The sequence below is a fragment of the Photinus pyralis genome, unplaced genomic scaffold, assembly GCF_008802855.1.
Source record: "Photinus pyralis isolate 1611_PpyrPB1 unplaced genomic scaffold, Ppyr1.3 Ppyr1.4_LG3b, whole genome shotgun sequence".
NCBI classification, from domain to species: domain Eukaryota; kingdom Metazoa; phylum Arthropoda; class Insecta; order Coleoptera; family Lampyridae; genus Photinus; species Photinus pyralis.
The window spans coordinates 25,375,563-25,397,743 of record NW_022170510.1 but is presented as its reverse complement, the minus strand read 5'-3'; the positions used below and the strand labels follow the sequence as shown (position 1 = coordinate 25,397,743).

The 22,181-nt window shown below is 36.6% G+C and overlaps 3 protein-coding genes across 4 annotated transcripts; 1 reads left to right on the top strand and 2 right to left on the bottom strand.

The window, feature by feature from the left end:
- Positions 1 to 655: 655 nt before the first annotated feature.
- Positions 656 to 2,749, bottom strand: LOC116166444 (DNA polymerase-like). The gene has a single exon (XM_031481394.1). It carries the CDS (start codon positions 2,747 to 2,749, stop codon positions 656 to 658), a length of 2,094 nt encoding a protein of 697 aa, XP_031337254.1.
- Positions 2,750 to 6,534: 3,785 nt separating this feature from the next.
- LOC116166480 (vanin-like protein 2) lies at positions 6,535 to 9,644 on the bottom strand. Its single transcript, XM_031481433.1, has 8 exons — positions 9,367 to 9,644; positions 8,432 to 8,551; positions 8,233 to 8,385; positions 8,038 to 8,186; positions 7,782 to 7,990; positions 7,520 to 7,731; positions 7,263 to 7,471; positions 6,535 to 7,212 (listed from the first exon to the last, which is right to left on the bottom strand). The coding sequence occupies exons 1-8, from the start codon at positions 9,424 to 9,426 to the stop codon at positions 6,831 to 6,833; spliced, it is 1,494 nt and encodes a 497-aa protein (XP_031337293.1). The 5' UTR covers positions 9,427 to 9,644; the 3' UTR covers positions 6,535 to 6,830.
- A 4,225-nt stretch (positions 9,645 to 13,869) lies between these two features.
- Positions 13,870 to 16,447, top strand: LOC116166486. 2 transcript variants are annotated; one of them, XM_031481446.1, is made up of 3 exons: positions 13,870 to 16,037; positions 16,086 to 16,175; positions 16,226 to 16,447. In XM_031481446.1, exon 1 carries the CDS (start codon positions 14,604 to 14,606, stop codon positions 15,516 to 15,518), a length of 915 nt encoding a protein of 304 aa, XP_031337306.1. In that variant the 5' UTR covers positions 13,870 to 14,603; the 3' UTR covers positions 15,519 to 16,037; positions 16,086 to 16,175; positions 16,226 to 16,447. The 2 variants fall into 2 exon arrangements, with proteins under 2 accessions (XP_031337306.1, XP_031337305.1); XM_031481445.1 differs by having other exon boundaries at positions 13,870 to 16,175.
- Positions 16,448 to 22,181: the final 5,734 nt, after the last annotated feature.

Here is a 22,181-nt window from a genome sequence, read left to right as displayed (position 1 = left end):
CTAACGTAAAGGTTAGACGAAAAAGAAAGAATTTAAATGGCAAGGCATCCGTATCTGCACAGAGGCAATTGAAATTTCTTATTATAAACGCGTTTGAAAAATTAATAACAGATATGGACAATAAAAGTAAATCCTAAGATCATTTCAAAAGCTACGTTTGGGCACACCTTAAAAATGGGTTTGCGCATATGCGAATCCATTTGAATTAAACGTATAAAAATAGCTTTAGCCATTCGCGTTTGTACACTGTTTAATGACTTGTTTCTACTAAGTTATTGTCACGCGTATAGCGGTCATGTGTGTAACTTCCTAAAGATGATTTTAAGCTTCTCGTGATGGTAGGAGGTTACATCAACTCCGCTTTATGCAAAAAAAAAAAGAAATATGCTAACTCTCTTGTTACTTACCAACAATTCGCCGAGGTTCCCAACTGTTCATGATGTAAAGAAAATATACGCTCACGTGTTGATTCTCTTTTATTTTATATCTCTTATAACACATAATACAATTAACGGTATTTAGGTAACATAATAAGTCTTAACACCTATCGATTTACTAGGAATGTAGTATATGCTAAGTACAAACTATTATCCAAGATCTGATCATCATTCGACGATGTTTTCATTCATTATTCCTGGAGATGACTGATTCGTTGTTACTCGACGATGTCGATTTTTGAGGTTTTTTCCTCTTCACCCTCCCCTTTTTTAACTTTTTTAAACCCGTAAGGATATGAATCGTACTTGCTGAAACGTCTTTTCAATAAATTAGGACGAAATATCTTCTCTTTTTCAACAGTTAACACTTGATGATCTACGGTTCTTTCAAAATTCTTGTACAATATCTTTTGTGGAGGCTCTTCGTAAATTATCATATTCTTCATTGTTTCGAAATTTACCGATTTTGATACTTCATGATTAATAGATATCCCTTTGACCTTACACGATTGAAAGTGTTTATCTTGCGTAGGAGAATAAACCGCAAAACCATAATTTTTTGGTCCGCCTGATGCAAATTCGGTGATATAACTTTCAGGACCGTAAACCTCCAGTTCGTTGGTCATATCGCCAAGATAGTTACCCGTTTCGGGTTCATATTCACCTTCTCGTGAGATGTAGATGATGCTATCCGTATCAAAATACAGTACCCGTTCCCCCAGCTTTTCCATGTATGAGTACAATTTTAAACGGGCTTGCGTAGTGACATATGCTGCAATTGAAACATTAACAGTACTTAAAGCGCTATATGACTCTTCTTTGTATTGATAATTTACTACTAAAGTTTCCTCGTTAATTGCCAAAATTCCAATAACTTCAACTGCCGGATCAAGCAATAGCGAATACAGATCAGCTGACTGTTTAATAATTTTTGTTTTTGGTTGATTTTCGCGTTGTCCAAATTTACCAAAAAATGAGTTTAAAATAAGTTTTGCCAGTGATCGTAAACCTGGGTTACTAACAATATTGTCAAAATCCAAACGTATCCCTTCTTTTTCCAAAAATTTATCGATATATGCGATTTTTTGTTCGTACGTTTTACAATTTGCGGGCCACCCACTTGCTTCTTGTTTAATTTTAATAAATGTGTTCATCATTTCTGTGAATAATCCCCCTGATTTCCCATTATATTGTTCGGTTCTATAATCCCAAACTTCGTAAATTTTTAAAATTTCATACCCCTTTTCTAAAGCTTTCACAAGTTCATCCGAAACCCAAGTGCCCACAATGGCCCTATCCTCTACATCGTGACAGCATTCCTCTTGATTGAAACTTTTGGCACACGTCAGACACAAAGGGAACATTAATTTTTTATTTAATTTTATCGGAAGTACGGGGTGAAATAGATTTTGTGGAGGTAGTACCTTACATTTAATGATAGCGTCTATTTTGGAAATATCGAGATTTAAGCAGTCGTCCCCTATGATCACTTTAGGATGTCCGATCGGGAATTTCCCATATTTACAAACCCAGGGGTACAACGAGCAGATATCAATATACTTTATTTTCTCCCCTTCTTTCACGTTGTAGTAGGACTTGATGTTTCCAGTTCGTCCACCATAAAAGCTATCTCTCACATTTAACGGGGTGAAATTGATGAGCGGGTGTTCAAATACATACTTAGCAATGTCCTGGGTTTTATCTTGCTTAAATTCACATTCCCACTTCATTATGACCTCGTACCCTAATTCATTTAAACGAGTTATCTTGGAGCGAGTATTTTCATATCTTAAATTCATTGTTTCTCCGCTGTTATTGTATACAGGTTTGTCGCGATCGTTTTTAAAACATTTCACGCAGCCATGGTAGAAACACCCCATCATTTCAAATACCTGATTTGTTTCAGCACAAAACCCATCGACCGGTAAACCATCTAATACGATTTCTTTCCCTTTGGCGGCGTGCAAGATGTTAATTTCTCTGACTTTTTCCTCCCATATTAACCACTCAATTGCTATTTTTGATTGATTATCCCGATAACGATAGCCATTTCTCGGAATTAGACCAATGGTATCAGCTTTCAAAAAATTTCGGCGAAACAATTTATTACATGAACTGGCAATCGTGCAGGCTTCCGAAAATGGACAGATATTACCGGCTTGAATTAATAAATCTCTGAATTTTAAACAAGCCGTTGTTAGAATATTCACGTCTGATACGCAGTACGATACAATTTCTTTTTGCATATCAAAGACTTTGTCTTTGTTTTCATTATACCAAAGAATGAATTTTTCTCTATCTTCCGGCATCATTGTGTCCGGCCCATAGTACTGAATATCGGGATAAGGTCCTGTATAATACTGATTTTCAAGGGTATTAAAGTGATAAGGGAAATAACCCTTTCGAAAATTATCATTCAAACCAAATGCTTTAGGTAATTTCGATAGAGCCATTGGAAAATAGTTCAAGGAATCCAAAAATGTTACATTATCGATATACATAGAAATAATTTTAGACCCACGCATAATCAATTCGGGTTTCAATTCAGTTTTTGTTAAAATATAATTTAAAATAAATTGATGATCATATGCTTGCCCATTATGAGCCAAAACAATTACATGTTTGAATCTTTTCCTAATCTCTAAAATATAATAAACGAGCCTCTCAATAACATCGGAAAATTTTAAGATCTGCTGTCTTACGGCACAGTTGGTACAAATAATTTTTTCAAGCGGTTCATTTAAGCAAATCTCACACCTTTGATTAAAAACACATAAATTTGGTTCGTGTAAAGTTTGAAAGTCGCTAAATCTTTTATTTTGAGTGCATTCAAGGTCGTAGAAAATAAATAAAAAATCTCTTAAATTTGGGGTGATACTGTCAACAGGCATATAACAAAGATGATCATCTGGTCGGTTTTTCTTGCAGGTTTTACAGTAATACGAGTTACAAGTGTGTTCCATTCCTTCTCGGATTGTTTTATAACAAGTTTTACACTTAAACAATTTTTCACATACCGTTTTAAGTTCTTTAGGGGCTAGTTCTTTGTGTTTATTGAAACAAGTTTTAGAAACAAAATATCTACTGCAGTTGGGGCATTTTATGTGTTGTTCGCGATCACAGGGTGGAGCATGTTTGCAAGAGGAACAAACACCAATGCAACTGTGACCGAATTTATTGTTATATCCCACGTGACACTTATCACAAAAATAGCGACACACAAAAGCAGATGTGAGTGAGGCTATTACATTGTAATGATTATTACAATACAGTAAATTAATTTTTAGGGATGCGTCAGAATCACCTTCAAAAAGTATATCGCGCCACTTCGTCCCGTAATTGTAAACTACAATTTTAAAATTACTCAGATGCGATTGAAATTTTTGTAATTCAAGTAAACCTGCCCCATTTGCTCCTATTTCAACTTCAGCTTCTTGCATTAACAGTTTTGCTTTTTGGTATTGAATTTGCGCTCTGTCCTTGCGTATATTATGGTAGTCAGGATCACCGGTTGCTTTAGCTATAGCAACAACAAGAGCTCTCGGTAAACATAAATTATCTACATTTTTAATACAAACAATCCCTTGTCTCGCAGCGCATTCCTCCTCGAAACTGCTATATTTATTATTAGCCATTCTTCCTCTACCTAATGGAGGACGAACAATGGTCACTTCCAAACAAAACGTATCTGTACTCAACCCCACGGAATTTGATTGGTAGATAGAGGAAATTAGTTCCCATATATCATCAAAATGCACTGAATCGGCACGTTGAAACTTCAAATATCCCTCTCCGCGCGAAAATTTTTTGGAACAAAAGGTAAACCCTATCATATCTTCAGCAGAAATCTTATCGCAGGCGTACCTAACTATCTCCCGAATCGCGCCCTTAATCCATAATAGACTGTTTTCGTTAGGAGGTATTTGTTTTAATCTAAATTGAATAGATCGCCCTCTTAAACCAAATCGTTTAACGTTCTTTACAAACTCCCTTTCAATTATAAACTTAGCCATAGTTGTATTTTCTGTATAGGTACCTATAGTAAAGGTATGTGCCTAATAAAGTGAGTTTGCTAAAAGGATGCAAAACGGATAAACCCGGTTAGGTATTACTCTTAGACAAAGGAAATAAGAAAATGGACCGATTGATTTCTTTTCTTCTCCCCACCTGATCTGTTATAACAAAATTATTCGTGCTTCAATCGCCCTTTTCCTATGGCCAAGACGCTAAGAAATAATAATGAAATGGAACACCTTAATATTCTTTTGGAACAAAATTTAACAACAATGCGGATTATTACGTCCTTCACACTCGGCGTTCAACGCGTTACTGACAGAAGTCGTTGAAAATTTTCTTTTTATGATGAGAGAAAACGGATGACCACCTGTGTTTTATTAACAGCGCTGAAATAGCATTGTTTCCGTAGATATAATTGAGAGGTAATACGACGTTATAGAAGAGTTCTTAATTTTTGAAAAATTCAACTTATATTATTTGCACCGGCCACATTTGAAGGTATAGTTGCTACTTTCCAAACAAACCAATCGCAATTTTAATTATACCCACAATGAGAACACTCTGGATGCATACTGATGAAATGGAATGTTGGGAATGCACTTTTATGTAATACTAGTGATCACGTGGTATAATAAAAGATGATGCAATACTTATCTCAATTGTGTCGATTTTCGTAATAAGGGTACTTGTACTAGGGTTTTAAAGATTTGAACAATTAGTAGCAATAAGAATCATCAAATGTGCCTAATATAAATCAGTAGGTAACTTCGATGCGATGCTTAGGTAAGTGTAAAATAAATGCAAATGCACTTGCATTACATACATCTGTCACTTACGGCGCACAAGATGCAACTAAAAGGAATTATTGCAAAAGTCTATTTTTACAGTTAATGGGAGAAAGAAGGTAGCGAGTTTGCGACGTACACCTGATTTTTCTAAACATCGTATCGCAAATGATTGTGAGATTCAAGTGCTTTTTTTTTTCTTCCAGCCAAATTAATGGAGAATTCGGGTAAAGTAACGGCCGTATTCAACACATCAAAAACTGACGTAAGCTTCTTCCTACGCTGGATCCGACCTTCGAAAGCTGGATCCAGAAAAAATAGGCCACCCAAATTTCGGTGTGCCTAAAAGCCATCAAAATTCCCTACAGCCAAATTGCGCGAGGTTAGATGTCCAAAATAGCGATACCAAATCTCACCAACTAAAAGCTAAAAATAGCTATACGTCTCGTACACGTGCGCGCAAACCTCACTTTCGCCTGGCGCGACATGTGACTGTCTGGCTCAGGTGGCCCTTTAACTACTTTACACTTTTGCCGTTTATTCCTAGAGATCGTTTATACTTTATAATTTTGTATTGCTGTCTGTCGTCTGTCTGTTGGACTACACATCTCACTCACCAATAAAACGCCTCATTTATACGCTCATTGCATAAATAACTATTTGCGCATGCGCAGTGCCAACTTTTTTATTTATGGAAGCATTTAAATGAAATTTGATACATAGGCGCTTGGAACAAAGGAAAATCTAACGTTAGTTTCAAAATTTAGATTTGCGCATGCGCAGTTCCGACTCTCTTATTTAGAAAAGCATTGAAATGAAATTCTTCTTATAAACTGAAATTGAAGTAGCACGTCAAAAATGGATTGCACATTTGCAACGCTATCTTTCATATTTGTGGCCAGATTTTTACGATTTTAACAGAAAAGTTGCATCTTACAAATGGGAAATGAATGTAAGTGGAAATGCGCTTTTTGTAAATCGTTTACGATTACTTTTTAATTTGTTTTAAGTATCGACGTTCTTTTCTTCATTACAAAGAATATCCACTATCGAGAATTTGTTAGACTGCAACTACAAAAGCAGCATTTCATAAGAACTTTTACCTATTTTTTCCAATATGGCGGATTGACTACAGAGGTTATCTGCGTAGAAAAAGTTATTGTATCCATACTAAATAACCCAAAATAACGTTTTTTTAGCAGATAACCTGCACGTTAAGTTTAACGTTAGTGATACATCACAGCTGTATTGGAAAATGGATAGCGGGGTTCTATTCTTGATAATAGGTATCGAAATAAATTTTAACACCTAAAACACGTGTATTCATTTCTACATTCTCATTGTAAGTACATTCTTTTACATTTTTACTGTTGCGCATGTCTCAGATTCATGGGCGTAGCCACAGCCATGGCCTAATAAGAGTATATTAGGCTATGGCCACAGCTATCTGTGGCGTACCTAGCTATATTTCAATAAGCTGAATAATAATATAAGCAAAATAAGGTATTGATTTAGAGAAAGTTGATTTTCCAAAGTAAGGAACACTTGAGGTTTTTTTACAGTAAAAAGGATGAGCAGCTGGTGTTTTGCCTCATTTTATATTTATAACTCCAACTGGTTTTCCATCGTTGTTGAAGACGCGTCCGTAAATACCAAAAGTTAAAAGTGCATCCTGCTTGTCAACGGTACTAACGCTGACCTCCACGTGGTCGTCACCAACTTGCTGCCTGCAGAAAGTGTAGTTACTGACAGGTTTTAAATTATATTTCAACGACGCCGGTTGATCATGTGAATGTTGAGCCTGGAACACCCCTTTTATTTCAATTCTTCCAAAGGTCACCCCTTTGGGCGGTACGTCGAGTCTGTGTCCACAGGATGCTATGTCTTCATTTGTACACGCCACCAATCCGCATGCTCGTGTTCCCAATCGATCGTTTGCCGACAATTGCACGGTACCATGGTAAGCCACCATCCTATACGTAGTACTTCGATAAATAAATAGATCACATACATCATTTCTTACTTGTAAACGTAATTAGTTGGCTGAGTTGAGGTCAGTGAAATATCGAAGTTGCAACAAAATTTCCCACCACTGCATACGGTTTCGCGCACTTCTTTCTGGGTGAGATCTACCGCTTTCCAAGTGTAATTGGCCAAATTCTCTGTGCTCGTTATGAAACCATTTATGTCTTCTACCCGCTCAACATTTGAACTAGGCAAAATGTTGATCACCTGAAGTGAGATAAGCAAAGCGTGTTCTGGCTTTATCCCTAATTTTACCTGACAAGGATGAGGAGGTTTCCTTTTGGACACCTTCGGTACGTCGGAAATGATCATCTTGGAACCTTCGCTTCCTGTTAGGTACACCTTCGCAATATCGCCACCTGCGAAATAAATCGCCGTGCCACCGTTTCGAGAGGCCGGATCGTGGAGATTGGCGGACAGCATGTTGACTCCAGTAGAAATAGTGTATCCGTGGTGTATGCTCAAAGCTGAAATAGGGTAATGCAGCGAAGTAAAAAAGAGATGTATACTACTATACATTGAATGAATGGGAGATGAGAAAACCACGCGACTGGAAAGACGATGTCGGTAACTTCGGGATCTTCCAGAGTTGTTAGCGCTGGATTACGGAAGGTGATGTCAAAGCAAGTGAAAATACCAAAAGTGACGCCGAAATCAGTTTTAAATGTTACGCTCTCATTCGCTGCACGAAAGAAGATCTCGTTCAATAAATTAATCTTTCGAAACCTAAACAGATCTGTTGCGCTTAATGCACTGACGTGCTGGAAGTTTACCTGGCCACGACCACTCCATCTCGATCGAACACGACGTTGGTGTTGTAATAGACAGTCTTCTTGGTGTTCTCTTCGTAAAACCGCTCGGCTAAATTTACGACGACGTAAATTCTATTTTTTAAAGCGGAGCAGGAGAAAGACTTCAACGCCTGGAAGTTGTCCACTTAAAGCAGTACGAAACGTACTCACATTTACCTTAGAATAAATCCCATCATTTGATTTACAGGGACTGACGTTCGATGAAGGTTCAGGGACCGCAGTGCTGAACATCTCAACGCGTTCCTCGTATGTGATTACGTCATACCATCCTGTTAAACCATCCTCAGGGAAGACAATTATATCGCACTTCTATAATTTTAGGGTAAATACCAAGGGTTGCAAAGTGAAGGTATACCTGCAGTCCGGCCTCGTCTATATAGTCTAGATAATTACCAACGTTTTGGTACAATCGGTCCAAAGGTTCTTCAGCTGTTAGGTTCGGAGAGTAAGCCACGACGGCTGCTCGATATTTACCCTTAAAAAATTCTTTCTATAAAATACGATATCTAGACGTATTCCGCTATATAAGCAAATTTAATTGTGTTTAGTTCAGTGTTAACATCGATATCGAACTGATAAATTTGGGAATGAAATATGCGTGATTATAATGAATTGATTAATATTAATTAAAATAAAGCACGTACTAAATTTGCATTTACAATTGGCCCCTTTTATTAAAAAAAAAAAGAAATTCTTCTGATAATTCGGAGATATAGCTGGTATCCGCCATTAGTCGTAGGACTGTTTGAATGTATGCAACATAGTGTATATTAATTTATTAATTATTATCTTTCACAAGTATAAGACAACCAAACAAGGACAGCGTGTATAGAAAATATATAATTAAAAGAGATACAATGCTCTTCAGTTGCTTAGATCACACATATTAACAATATGATCTAAGCTATTGCGAGTAGGTAGGTACTCAAAAACAAGTTCAACTTGAAAAACCCTCTCAGCAAGTGTTTATGTACGCTACTGACTGCAGCAAATTTCAGCTTGCAGCTCTCTTCAGTTTGGTTAGGTTAGGCACGGTATGCATATCAAACGATGAAAATTTATTCTCCCACAGAGTTCAATAACCATGTTTCTTTCCATTAAGTATTAAGTACAAATGTGCGTATTAAGTTTATTTGGTGTGTTCCCGAATTACAGTGAAAAAAAGATAATGCTACACTTTCTCGAGTGAAAGATAGATCATTGATCAGCAGCGGCGTTCATTTCGAAAAAAAACTTCTAAAGTGTTATATAAGTGGAAGAATATTAAATACTTTATAAGTAATGGCTTACCTCATGAATGACTCCAGCCGCAAGAAGAAAATTAAGGCACAATATTACTATGATCTTCATTTTTCACTGATTAAAAAAACCTTTAGGTGTAGATGTAAAGGTACCTACGATAAATCGGTAAAACCAGAGAGATAACACAGTTAAAGCAAAAAATAAATTCCGTAATTTTTCTAGAATGAACTGCAATAATATTGACAAAGTCTAAACAAATAATGGCTCTTATCAATATTTACAGCAGCATCTCAAAATAATGAATCATAGTAGCAGGAGGTAATCGGGTATTCCCATTCTTGAGAAATGACGGGGATTCACTGATTTCTAAACTCAAGCTTACCACAGAACTTCGACTATTCGCGATTCAGTTTAGCACTAGAGGCGCTGGTGTAATTTACAGATGGCGTGGCGGCGGTTTCTAAACAGAGTTATTCGCTAGCAAGTTTTTATGTGAAATTCTACTAATTTTAAAGTGAATTGAGTGTATAAAGATTCACGTCGTATATATCTGCTATTTTTTCTTGTGTAATTGCACAGTTCACATTTAGAGAGCTTGGAAATATGCGTTAGAGGTTAGACGAATTATCCTTATTGTTAGTTGCATAATTGCACTGGTCACAATTAAAAGGTTTATACAGCAATCGTGAAGTCTTCGACTTTAACCGTTCTGCGCAGGCGCCGAGAACAGGGATTTTTGCGTAGGAAGCTTGGTAAAAAAAATCGGCGTGGAGTAATGTATCTAGCCCTTAAGTAACGTGCTGGCATAACGGGTTCCCAGTTTGTTTTTTTAAGTGGAATTACAGGTAGAAATCATTTTATGCTTTCTCGTACTAATTATTAATCTCAATCAATCAAATTTCGTGTCACAATTGGTTATTATTAACGAGCTCCTAGCGATTTTATAAGTTTGCGGCATCTGTCCGTCCGTCCGTAAGCACGATATCTCGGTAACGAATAGACCGATTACAATTGAAATTTTGTAGGTGGATTCTTTATCAAATTTGTAGATCGGAGTTCGTGAATTGGCAATGTAGCTCAAAAAATAAGGAAGGCCCGTTTGACATCTCTGTGAGTTATGAACCGAATTGAATGAAATTCAATATGCGTAATTATAGCTTTAGCCATATAAAAAACAATTCGAAAAAAGTTGAGCCTAATCGATCAGCATTTACAGTACTCAGGAGCTCGTTTTCTATATTTATTTACACGTTTGAGAGGTTCCACCCTGTATATACAACTTACGACGATACATACATTTTTGAGAGTTGGCAACCATGCAATTTCTAGGTGGGAAAAAGCTGCCTGTGCCATCTAAAAGGCACGAAGGGGGTTACGTTTGGCATCTTGTCTTGAATGGCGGTCATGTACACGTCGCTCCATAAATGTTTGTTGTTATTTTGTGTTATTTAATGCAGGTAGGAATTTTTGCATTTATATATATCGTATTTGTCTTTTGTATGCCACATTTTATATTTTTTGTGTTTCAATTCTAAGTATGTTTTTGAAATTTACTTGGTTTAACCGCAATCCATAATCACGTATGTGATACCGTTATGCTATTGTTTGTAATTGTTTACGTTTTTGGTGTAATGTTTGCTTAATTTATGTTTATTAATGTTGATTACTTGGTCTTGTCCCTGAAGTAACATCCATATAAGTTTTGATCATTTTACTTCAATATGTGAAAATTACCGATTCGTTTGATGTATGTACTGACTTGTTGTTTGTTACTAACAATTTTCTCCGTGAATGAAGCAGTCACGGGGGTGGTAAAACTGTAGTCAAAATTGAGCTACGACACCTAATTCCGCGATTGTCTTCGACATTCGACTGTAGGCTCGAAACACCGAAACCAGGGGCGGGTTACCTATCTTGCAGGAGCGGGATTACGCTAATCAAAGCTCTTCAGTTTAGAATCTATGTGCGATAAATGAGTGGCGATTCAATAATTTCCACATATCTTGTTTTTAGTTAAATTTACTTACAAGGCCATGTAATTTTCCATCTTCCTCTCAACAAAATGACTTTATTGCGCCAAAGATGAGTCACATCCTGTGTATTTCACCCTTTCTTATAATCTTGGTACCTGCTTGCCTGACCCATAATTTCCAAAACTTGTTTTTAACCTATATATGTTACCTATTGAAGTCTACATGCTACTTTTTGTGATGTTATAATTTTATGTTACGCATTCCCATCATTACAAACAATTAATTTTACTACACAATTTAATATTAATTTGACGGCTGGTTTTTCTTATTGGTAACTTCTTTTTTTTCCAGCCTATTTCTATTTTGTTTCGGTGAACTACCATTTTTAAAGTTTATTTTTGCAATTTAATTTATTTCGACTTAAATTTCCGAGCTTTGACAATCAATAATAATTGCGATAATTATTAAACAAACTTTTCACAATTTGAGTGTTTTATTTTACGTTCTTTCCCTACTGTGCTTCAGGTTAAAGCGTTGTCTACAACTAACGTAAGGGGCCCTGCCTTAGATGTTTGATCACGTGCCACTTTTCAAATTTAAGCGGGATCCTTATTTATTTATTTGCCGGGTTGACTTTATTTCTGTGTTCTGGTAGTGTGAAGTTAGCGTAGAACCTGGGGGTTAAGTACACTACACGTTTATTTACACTTTGCATTTAATGGTGATAACTGTTTATTGAAGCCTTTGTTTTGAGTAGCGTTACTGAATCATGATTATTCGTTTATAATGTTGAGATGCTCCACCCGTACAAACAACCTACATACGATGTTGCGCGCATTTTTGAAAAGTAGAAACCGCGCGACGTTTTAAAAGAAGGTAAAAGCTGTTTGCGCCGTTTCAAAATCGCGAAACGCTACTTATATTACGTCAATCTGGGTTTGAGCTGTCGTCGAGAGAGCATCGTTTAGTTTCAGTTTTTTTTTGTGTTTTGTGTTATTTAACGCAAGTAGTAATATTTGTATTTATTCATGTTCTTTGTATTGTGTATATAACCTTTTCTGTTTTTTTAAATAATTTTTAATTTCTGTTTTTGAGATTGATCACCAGTATTGAAAATTATTGTTTGAAACAGTTATCATTTTCGGTGTAAATGTTTGCTCAATTTCTGGTTATATTCACATTCACATGCATAGGAAATGCTATAACCAGAATAGTTAGAACATGTAAAGTTGATCTCGAATTTCAACTGTGGGTTTGAATATACCCAATAGGAACAAGTTACCCAATCAATGTGACCTAATGAAATTTCTCGGGTACCTACTGAGTGACTGTTCTTTTTATTGTATACTGTCAGGAATAGGGAATGCAATACCGGGATCCCGCAGTCTTTTTGCGGGATTAATCCCGTACGTAAATGGAAGCGGGATCCCGCGGGATTTGCGTGATTGCAGAATTTATCGACCAAGCTTACCCCCATACATTAGCAACTCTGCGAATTTGATTATTTCGCACATTTTTGTTGTTGCAGGTCATGCAATAATTACTCGCAAATCCGTGTCTGTTATTAACTTTGTTAAACGGCGAGTGAGTACGCAAATCGGACTTATTTTGCTACTGTTTTAAAACGCAGGAACCGTTATTCTTGTAGACAATATATCGGACTCCTCGATTGTTTATAAAAGAGTAGTAAAGTGGCTGTATGGAAATATTGCAACAAATATTCGCGAAATCCAGATAGACATGGAGGGGCCATAAAAGGTTACTCACCGGCGACAAGAAAAGACGGCGGATGTGATGCATTCTTTCCGCGAAATACAATGTGTTTTCTTGAGAATATTCCGTTAACTGTACAAAATTTCTTATTTCCGAATGTTTTTAAAATTTTACGGGATCCCGCAAATACCAGGATCGAAATTCTGCTGCGGGATTGCATTCCCTAGTCAGGAATGCCTTTTCCCAAAGTCATTTATTAATAGCGTAATCCAAACCTATCTTCCCTTTCATTAACTCCTCAACCGTCTGTGTGACTCAGTGGTAGAAAGTTGAGCTACACAGCCGGGAAGTCGCGTGTTCGAACCTGAGTTGAGGTGAATTTTTCAACTGTGGCAGAGATAGGAATTTGCTTAGATCAGTTTCGAGCATTCTGCCGGCTACTCCGAATTAGGTTTTCCTGCAGTTTTCCTTTCTTGATTACGACCGGATTTTGGTGAAATTTTAATAGTAGCACCTTTTAATAAAAGGAAATCGATGGATTATGTTGAACATGTAAAAAGCTGCTGCGCGCGCATGTGGAAAAGTAACGAAATGAGAAGTAAATACAACATGGGAAGGTGGTGGGTCGCAACAAAATGCTTTCGTGCGGAAAAGTTGAGTTATGAAGAAACTCATTTTTTATTTGTTTTAGTTTCTTTATTATCATTTTGTTAAACATAACGCTCAATAAGTGTTCATCATCTCGAGTTTTTATTGAGGAGAAAACACCAAAGAAACTCGTGCTCGCTCCGACGTACAAACACCAGTAGGTAACTAATATTTCGGTAAGTTCTTTTTCCTGAACTCGCCCGTGGTTAAAGTTTGCGTGCGGATGTTTACAAACACAAAAAAAACGAAGGCACCTCGGTTAAGAAACAAGTAAACCGCTCGACCGATAATTCACTAGTACCCAGGTAAGTACTTTTTATACCATTCCTAGATCGCCCACTAGAAAAACAGAAACGGAACGGGAATTCCGTCAGTGCCCGCACAACCTCGGTACTCTCCGCCGCGTTCTCTACCAATCGCAATTTACTATTCTTATCTGCGTAAACCGTGTCGTTCACAAATAACAAAACGATCCCAACGCAAACTGGGCGACACTCGCGTTGGTTCTCATTGCACCAACTCACCCTATTCAAACCCTTATGGCACTAAATATACGAAAAAGTATCTTAGTTACGAAGACGGTCTGTGTTGTGCTTCACTCCATTCGGGTGTTGCCACATTGTTAGGTGCCAGGAATGTTTTTCCTCTCATACGGTATACATTTGTGAAATCAACTCCCTGGCGAAAAGGAGTTCGAATCTGATTTATGCATAAAACATAAACATAACAGTTTGTTTGTGCAAAGGTGATTTAATCAATAGTTAGTAGTAGGAGAAAATGATCATTGCCACGTCCGCGTCCATATACCTACTTTATGACCGTAATTAACTGAGATATTTACATCATTTTCTTAATGCGTTACTACACAAACCTAATGATTTTCACTTATCAATTATTTACTCGCACCGCAATTGCCATACGCAGGTACCACAAATTGTACGCACGACTGCCATGGTGGTCGCAAACTGTATACCGTGTATCCTGAAGGACCTCGTATACGTTGGAAGTTTCTTTGGAATTCCATGTTTTGTTATATCGTGTGACCACAACTACTTGTACTCCAAAACTGATTTCCATTGGTCTATAAGATCAGTTATCACTTCCTTTGCTATTGCAATCACATTGCTTATAGGCACAATTTACCACGCAAGAGTTTCTTTAAGTGTCACCAGTAAAAATGAGAACCTAGTCGTGTGGGCATTTACATGCATGCACTTCCTGTCGTATTTGAGGGCCTGTATAACAGCATTAACAGTCCTGTTTTATACAAAACTCATACGAGCATGTGTGGCGGCGATAAACGATTGGCTCAAAGACTGGTATGACCTAACAGCGGAAGTCACAATGACCAAATCCACTGTGGAAAGACTACGATTGCAGATAATGGCCTGGCTCTTCGGCCATTTCGCAATATTTGGTATCTACATTACGAACACCGAAGAGAGAAATGCCCTTCTCGTGATAATGGATCTAGTCAGTTTTATCATTGACACAATCACGATACTTTGCTTTAGATACGCCGGAGTAATTTTTTTCACCATTTTTTACAGCCACCAACAAAACTTCAAAGTGTATTTCTTGAAAAACACGACCCTTAATAACAGAACGAAAGAATTCGTGCTTTTCTATACCAACTTAAGACGGTGTTTGCAATCCGCAGATAAGATTTTTGGGCCAATCGTTATTATTTGGTTATTAACATCTATGGCGATTAACGTAATTAACACTTTTGTGCTGGTTATGCTGCTTCTCGGAAAAATCCATTTTCAACCAAGCGTCACGGTTTTACCGGTTTATATACCACTAATTTTGGTTTTCAGCGCTATTGCCGTCATGGAAAATCTTCACAGAGTTGTAAGTTTATGAACCTTTTTACATTGCTTCTTATCATAACAAAAATCGATTTAAATAAAACGATTAAGGCAATGCATTACCTACTGACCATGCAAAAATCTAGAAACAAAACATTTGCTGTTTATGTTCAACTTTGTCATGTGTGCGAAATACTTTTTAGCGCATTTTTTAAGAGTTAAAAACAATGTGCTATTGTTTTCGTTTTGTCCGTCCGTCCGGACCCACTTTTGCCGTTTTGAACTACTTCTAGGGGAATGGTCCTAAAGTCCTGGAATTTTTTGCACATCCGTCGTTTGTGCTATTCATATGCCCTGTTCACTTAACGGACCCGAAGAAACGTATCTAGAAACATAAACCATGTATTTGGTCTATGCTAAAAATGTATAAAACAGGGAATACGTAGCGGTTTTCGTCTAATGATATCGAATATTGCAATTTACTAAAGTGCTTATATATTTGCAGAATGACGATCTACTGTCGTTTTTGTTCAAAGCCCCTCTCAGCAAGTTACCGAAGATAGAAATAGACGAAGTATGAACACTGATAAAATTTATATCAGAACTTGATATTTTCTTGCAGATTGAGATCCTTATAAAGCTTTTAATCATTAAAAAACCAGGCGTTACAGGAATGGGTCTATTCGTAATAGGATTAAAGACAATAACTTTGGTAATTTATTCTGCCAATTTACGGAAGCCTTGCTAATAGATCTGTTGTAGCTGTGCGGTATCATTATTACGTACGTGTTAGTTGCAGTTCAGTTCCAGTTGCAAGAATAATAGTGATTTAGGATTACCCCTTTATTTCTCTGAATCGTCAAATACTGGAGATCTTATTGATCGAGGCAGTTTATAGCTCTGAATTTGAATTTAATTTTCGACTCCACTCCAGTAATCCATACATTAAGATTTCAAGTTCAAGTTTAATTAATATATAAATGGACGGGTGACCCTTTTTGGGTTACATGAAAAATATAATTTAATTTTCTATACTAAAACTTTGAATATAACTATATTTTATATTCAAAGACTAAACGAAGTGTATAATCTACTGAGTTTTGTGTATGTTAGATAAGAGTATTGTAGATATGTCTAGCTATGATGTGAATACATGTTACATATAATATTGGGTCTGTTTATATTTGAACTTGGGTCCCATATCAAGCCCTGCAATTTTGGCTCACCATATAAATCTATATATATATACAATTGGACGTTTTGGGGAAAGGTTACAAAAACCGACATCTAATTTACATACCGAAAGTAACAGGCCACTTTCAGACATCGGTAGCAGAGCAGTTGGCTCGGACGGACGGGCGGACGGACGGAGAGTGGAATAGAATATCTAAAAAGACATCAAGTGAGCATAGCTTCGGTTACACATTACTTGAACACGATATCTCTATTAAGTCCTTTCGCCAAGGAATAAACGGTTAATTAAATCATACAGGGCAATCCACACCGGATAATCTCCTTCTTCGTGAAACATAAAATGAGTACTTATTATATTTAGTATTGTAAACTTTGCCCGCATGCACTTCAAGAGAAATAATTAGTGGTAGGTAACTGTAAACCAACAATGGCGCGAGAATGTCAATCCAGAAGGTATCTGAAGGTCCTGGAAATGGTACCTAGACTGAAGTTGTATTTAGAGATGAATGCCGCTAAGTAATTTTAACACTCCAGCAATTTACCTTTGCACGCACGAAACAGTTAAAAAAAGGCAGATTCATACACAAAGAATTGAAGTCAAACTAAACGAGTTTAAACATTGAAGGAACTGGGAAATATTAAACAAATCAAAATAAGGATAACACTTGAAGTGAAACCATTAAATAACAAACGAATCCAAGGGTTACAAAACCTGAAGTCAATAAAAGTCACAATAAAACGAAGAGTTACAATTCAAGTTAAGTACATTATTACCTTTTGTTATGGCACAAATATTACATGATAATATTAAAGTTGGAACAAAGTCAACTGGCCTCAGACTGAACGCAGAAAGCAGTGACGCTAAATTTTACAATGAACCTGTGAACCAATGAATTACAAAATGTAAAATCAGCAAAGCTAAATCAAGACACAATTTTCTACATATACAAATTAACATCGTTTCAAAATTGCTGATATAAGGAAAGGGTCCCCAAATATTTTTGAAGACGGGCCTCTAAAATGAAGTTACGCTACTGTGTACAGGCTTTTGTCTGTTGGTACGTTGGACCTTGGTGTTCTACCCATTACAAGCTCGCCGTGCGGTAGCTCAATAATCCTTAATTTGGGTCTTCGCATTTTGTTAAAATTCTCTTTACTATTTTTACGGCTGTTTCAATTTGACCGTTTGATTGGTGGTACAGCGGACTGATGGTGTTCCCTTACCTGTATTAAATAATCTGAAATTCCTACTGTGAATTTAAATCTTTTCTACAAAGAACTCAATAAATACGAAACTGAACAAAGAAATGGATATTTTGATAAGAACAAGTTTAGATCCAACTTCCGCTTCAGTTTAAAATTATTTTTATTGATCAGTAGAACACCGCCACCATGCGCCATCTTGGATTTTGTAACGTCACAAGGTCATGAACCCGGAATTTCCAAAGGTCATGACCCTTGGATTTCTCCATTTCTTAAACTTTGGTCCAAAGTCATACTCTTTGATGCCAGATCAAGGTTATGGCGGTGGATTAAGGTCTTGACCTTGGGATTTCCCTGGTCACGTCACAAGCTCGTTGCTTTTGGAATTTTAGCGTCACCGGGGAAATACCAAGGTCATGATTTGGGGGAAAACCTAAGATCATGAGTTATTATTCGGCTACCTTCCTGCATGTTAAGATTAGCGTATTACCAGTTTTATTAATTTCTCACCATTTAACTAAAGTTACGCGAATATTGTAATAACTGTGCATTTTTTTCTTGTGTGAGTATTGTGTGTAAACTTGAAAAACTAGGATAACGTTGTATGTAAGTACAGAACCTTTGTTTATTATTATGATTTAACGCGGTTGCTTTTCCTCTTTGTAAGATTAGAAGAGCATAAAAGTCGTTTAGGTTTTGTATTGCAGCCGCACTTTCCCTCGTCTTACCGAGAAAATACAAGGGTCACGATCTTGTGACGTAACCAAGGAACCCAAGGCCATGAACTTCGACCAAAGCTCAAGGCAACGACCTGGGGAGAAAATTCCGAGGTAATAATCTTGGGAAATCCCATAGTCATAGCCTTGAGAAAGTCCCAAGGTCATAACCATGTGGGATCACCAAATCCAAGATGGCACATGGTGTCGGTGTTCTACTTTTATCACTTGATTATTCTTTAACTGTGAATTCTGGAATTCTAAATCGTGACGACTTCTATTTGAATAACCACGAAATAAAAATACACGTAACTTTCCTCACACCTTACGTGTAATAAATTTGAGCCCCTTTACACGGAAATTCTTACTGACTAAAACAAATGAAACCCTTAAATGGAAATTACATAAAAAACTAAATCCTTACTAATTGAGTCCCTTGGTAATAATTTTTGATATAATAATTAATTAGCCAATTCGCAGATTAGTACCTACGACCGAAATAAAAACTAATTCTGCATTATTAAACTCAATGAAAAATTCACTTATTAATCAAAGTCCCCAAAAAGGATTATATACGAAGCAAGTAGAAAACTTACAGTACCTCTTAAATAGTTGATGACTTTAGAATCGGTACGGTCCTTCGTGTAGAGATTATACTTTTTAAACTTCCCTAGCTTAATGGATTGTGAATCGAAGGTAGGACTGCAGTTGAGATGGCCGTCTGATCAAATTTCCAGAGTGGTTCTTTTTATTGTGTGCTGTAAAGAAGAGTTCGGTTCCCAATGTCATTTATTAATTGTAAAACAAATTAATACGGTCACTGATTCTCACTATTCCGAGAACTCGTAACTTTCGAAAGGGAAAAAAAGTATAATTCTACACCAAATTTATATTGATTTATCGCAAACGTTCATTTGCGATAAAGGTTGATTTTCTGTAACTGTCACATTAAACCTTTCTACGTAATTTCATGCGAAACGAGTTTATTCTTTATTAACTGTAATTAACTAACTTTCTGAGATTTTGATATGCGTAATTGCGTAAACTTGCGCTCAAAAAACCATATTTCCACTTGAGCACTCATACGACCCAAAAAGAATGCCCGAAAAAACAAACTTTATTTTTTGTACCCAATACTTTACGTTCTCAGGGTAAGAAAATCCCAATTAGACTTACCTCTACTCTCTCTACCACGGCCAAAACCCGAATGCCAGAAATATCCTTCTATTAACCCCTATCTATCTTTCCTAATTAATTGATGCCTCAAAATGGCGCTTTGTTAATGAAATCAGCCATTTCTAATCATTAACTTATTTGATTGGTTTAAAACCTACACAATTACGCTAGATCTCAAGTCATAACTCACTATCCCATTTGCTCAAGTTTGCGATTCGGTTTTTCTCTGTTTTTTTGCAGTGAAGTCATCGGCAATTACGTATCTCGAACTAAGTGACGCATAAAAAAATTATCGCCAATTTTACCAAGTATTTACCGATTTAAACCTTAAGATGACAAACCCTTTAGTTTTTTTGACACCCTGTATACCTTCTACTACCTAATTTTTAAAAGAGAGAGGGTCAAATATCGATGAGTGTTTTGAGTCCTGAAATCTAAGCAGAACTGAAGATCAATCACGTTGATTAAATTCAACGGTATGCTCTGAAGGAATTTGAATTATTAACGAGCGAGTGTATAATTTTGCGGTGTCGGTCCGTCTGTCCGTTAGCACAATATCTCAAAAACGAATGGACCGATTACAATGAAATTTTGCAGGTGGATTCTTTATCAAATTTTTAGATCGAAGTTCGTGAATTGACAATGTAGACCAAAAAATAAAGTAGGCCCTTTTGACATCTCCGTTAGTTTGCAAGAAATTCAATATGCGCATAGCTTTAGCCATATAAAGCGCAATTACAAATGTTGAGCCTAATCGATCAACATGCACAGTGCCCTTTTCGCATGTCGACCATTTACAGACCCAATTGCAAACTTTTTCTTATTTATGAAGGTATTTAAATGAAATTTGACATAACCACTTGTATTGGAATAAAAGCAAATTTAACGCCAGTTTCAAAATTTCGTTTTGCGCATGCGCAGTGCCAACTTTCTTATTTATGGAGGGATTTAAATGAAATTTGATACATAGCCACCTGGAATAAATCTAAACTTAACGCCAGTTTCAACATTTGGTTTTGCACATGAGCAGTGCCAACTTTCTTATTTATGGAAGCAATTAAATGAAATTTCATACATATACACTTAAAAAAAAGCAAAACTAACATCAGGTTTAAAATTTGGTTTTGCACATGCTATAGCCATATCCAGGAGCTCGTTTGCTATATTTGTTTAATTTATTTGATTTGCGCATAAAACAAAATTTTAAGACACGTTAACGCTTACGTAAGTTTTTATTTATGAGGAGATGTAATCAATAGTTTTCGACTAGACAATGATTTGAGTCATTTCCACGTGAGGTCTAATGACCGTATACTTATGACTGAAATTAACTGGAATATTTACATACCATTCGTTTCACATTCCCTTAATGCATACCTACCACACAAGCATAATGATAACCGCTTATTAGACGGCAAATACCTACGTACCACGCATTGTACCTACTCACGACGCCATGGTGGCCTCAAACTGCATACCGTGTATCTGGAAAGACCTCGTATACGTTGGAAGTTTATTTGGAATTCCATGTTTTGTTATATCGTGTGAACATAGCGACTTGTACTCCAGAACCGATTTCGATTTGTCTATAAGATCAGTAATCACTTCCTTTGTTATTGCAATCACACTGCTTATAGGCACCATTTACCACGCAAAAGTTTCTTTAAGTGTCACCAGTAAAAATGAGAACCTAGTCGTGTGGGCATTTACATGCATGCACTTCCTATCGTATTTGAGGGCCTGTATAACTGCTTTAACAGCCCTGTTTTATACAAAACGCATACGAGTATCTGCCATGGCGGTGCATGATTGGCTAAACGACTGGTACGAGTTAACAACGGAAGTTACAATAACCAAATCCACTGCGGAAAAACTACGTTTACAAATAATAGCCTGGCTCTTCGGCCTTTTTGCATTATATTGCATCTACATTACGAACGCCAAAGAGAGAAATGCCCTTCGTCTGACAATGGATCTATTAAGCTTTATCATTGACACAACCACGATACTTTACTTTAGATTCGTCGGAGTAACCTTTTTAACCATTTTCTACTACCACCAACAAAACTTCAAAGGCTATTTCTTGAAAAACAGGACCATTAATAACAGAGCCAAAGAATTCGTACGTTTCTATTCCAACTTAAAGCTGTATTTCGAATCCTTCAATAAGGCGTTTGGGCCGGTCATTATTACTTGGTTGCTAACATCTCTGGCGATTAACGTAATCAACACTTTTGTGCTAGTTATGCTACTGCTCGGAAAAATCCAATTTCAACCAAGCGTCAGGATTTTACCGGTTTATATACCACTAATTTTGGTTTTCAGCGCTCTTGACGTTATAGGAAATATTCAAAGAGTGGTAAGTTTATGAACTTAAGTACTTACATTGTTTCTATTCAAAACAAATATCGATTTATATAAACCGATTA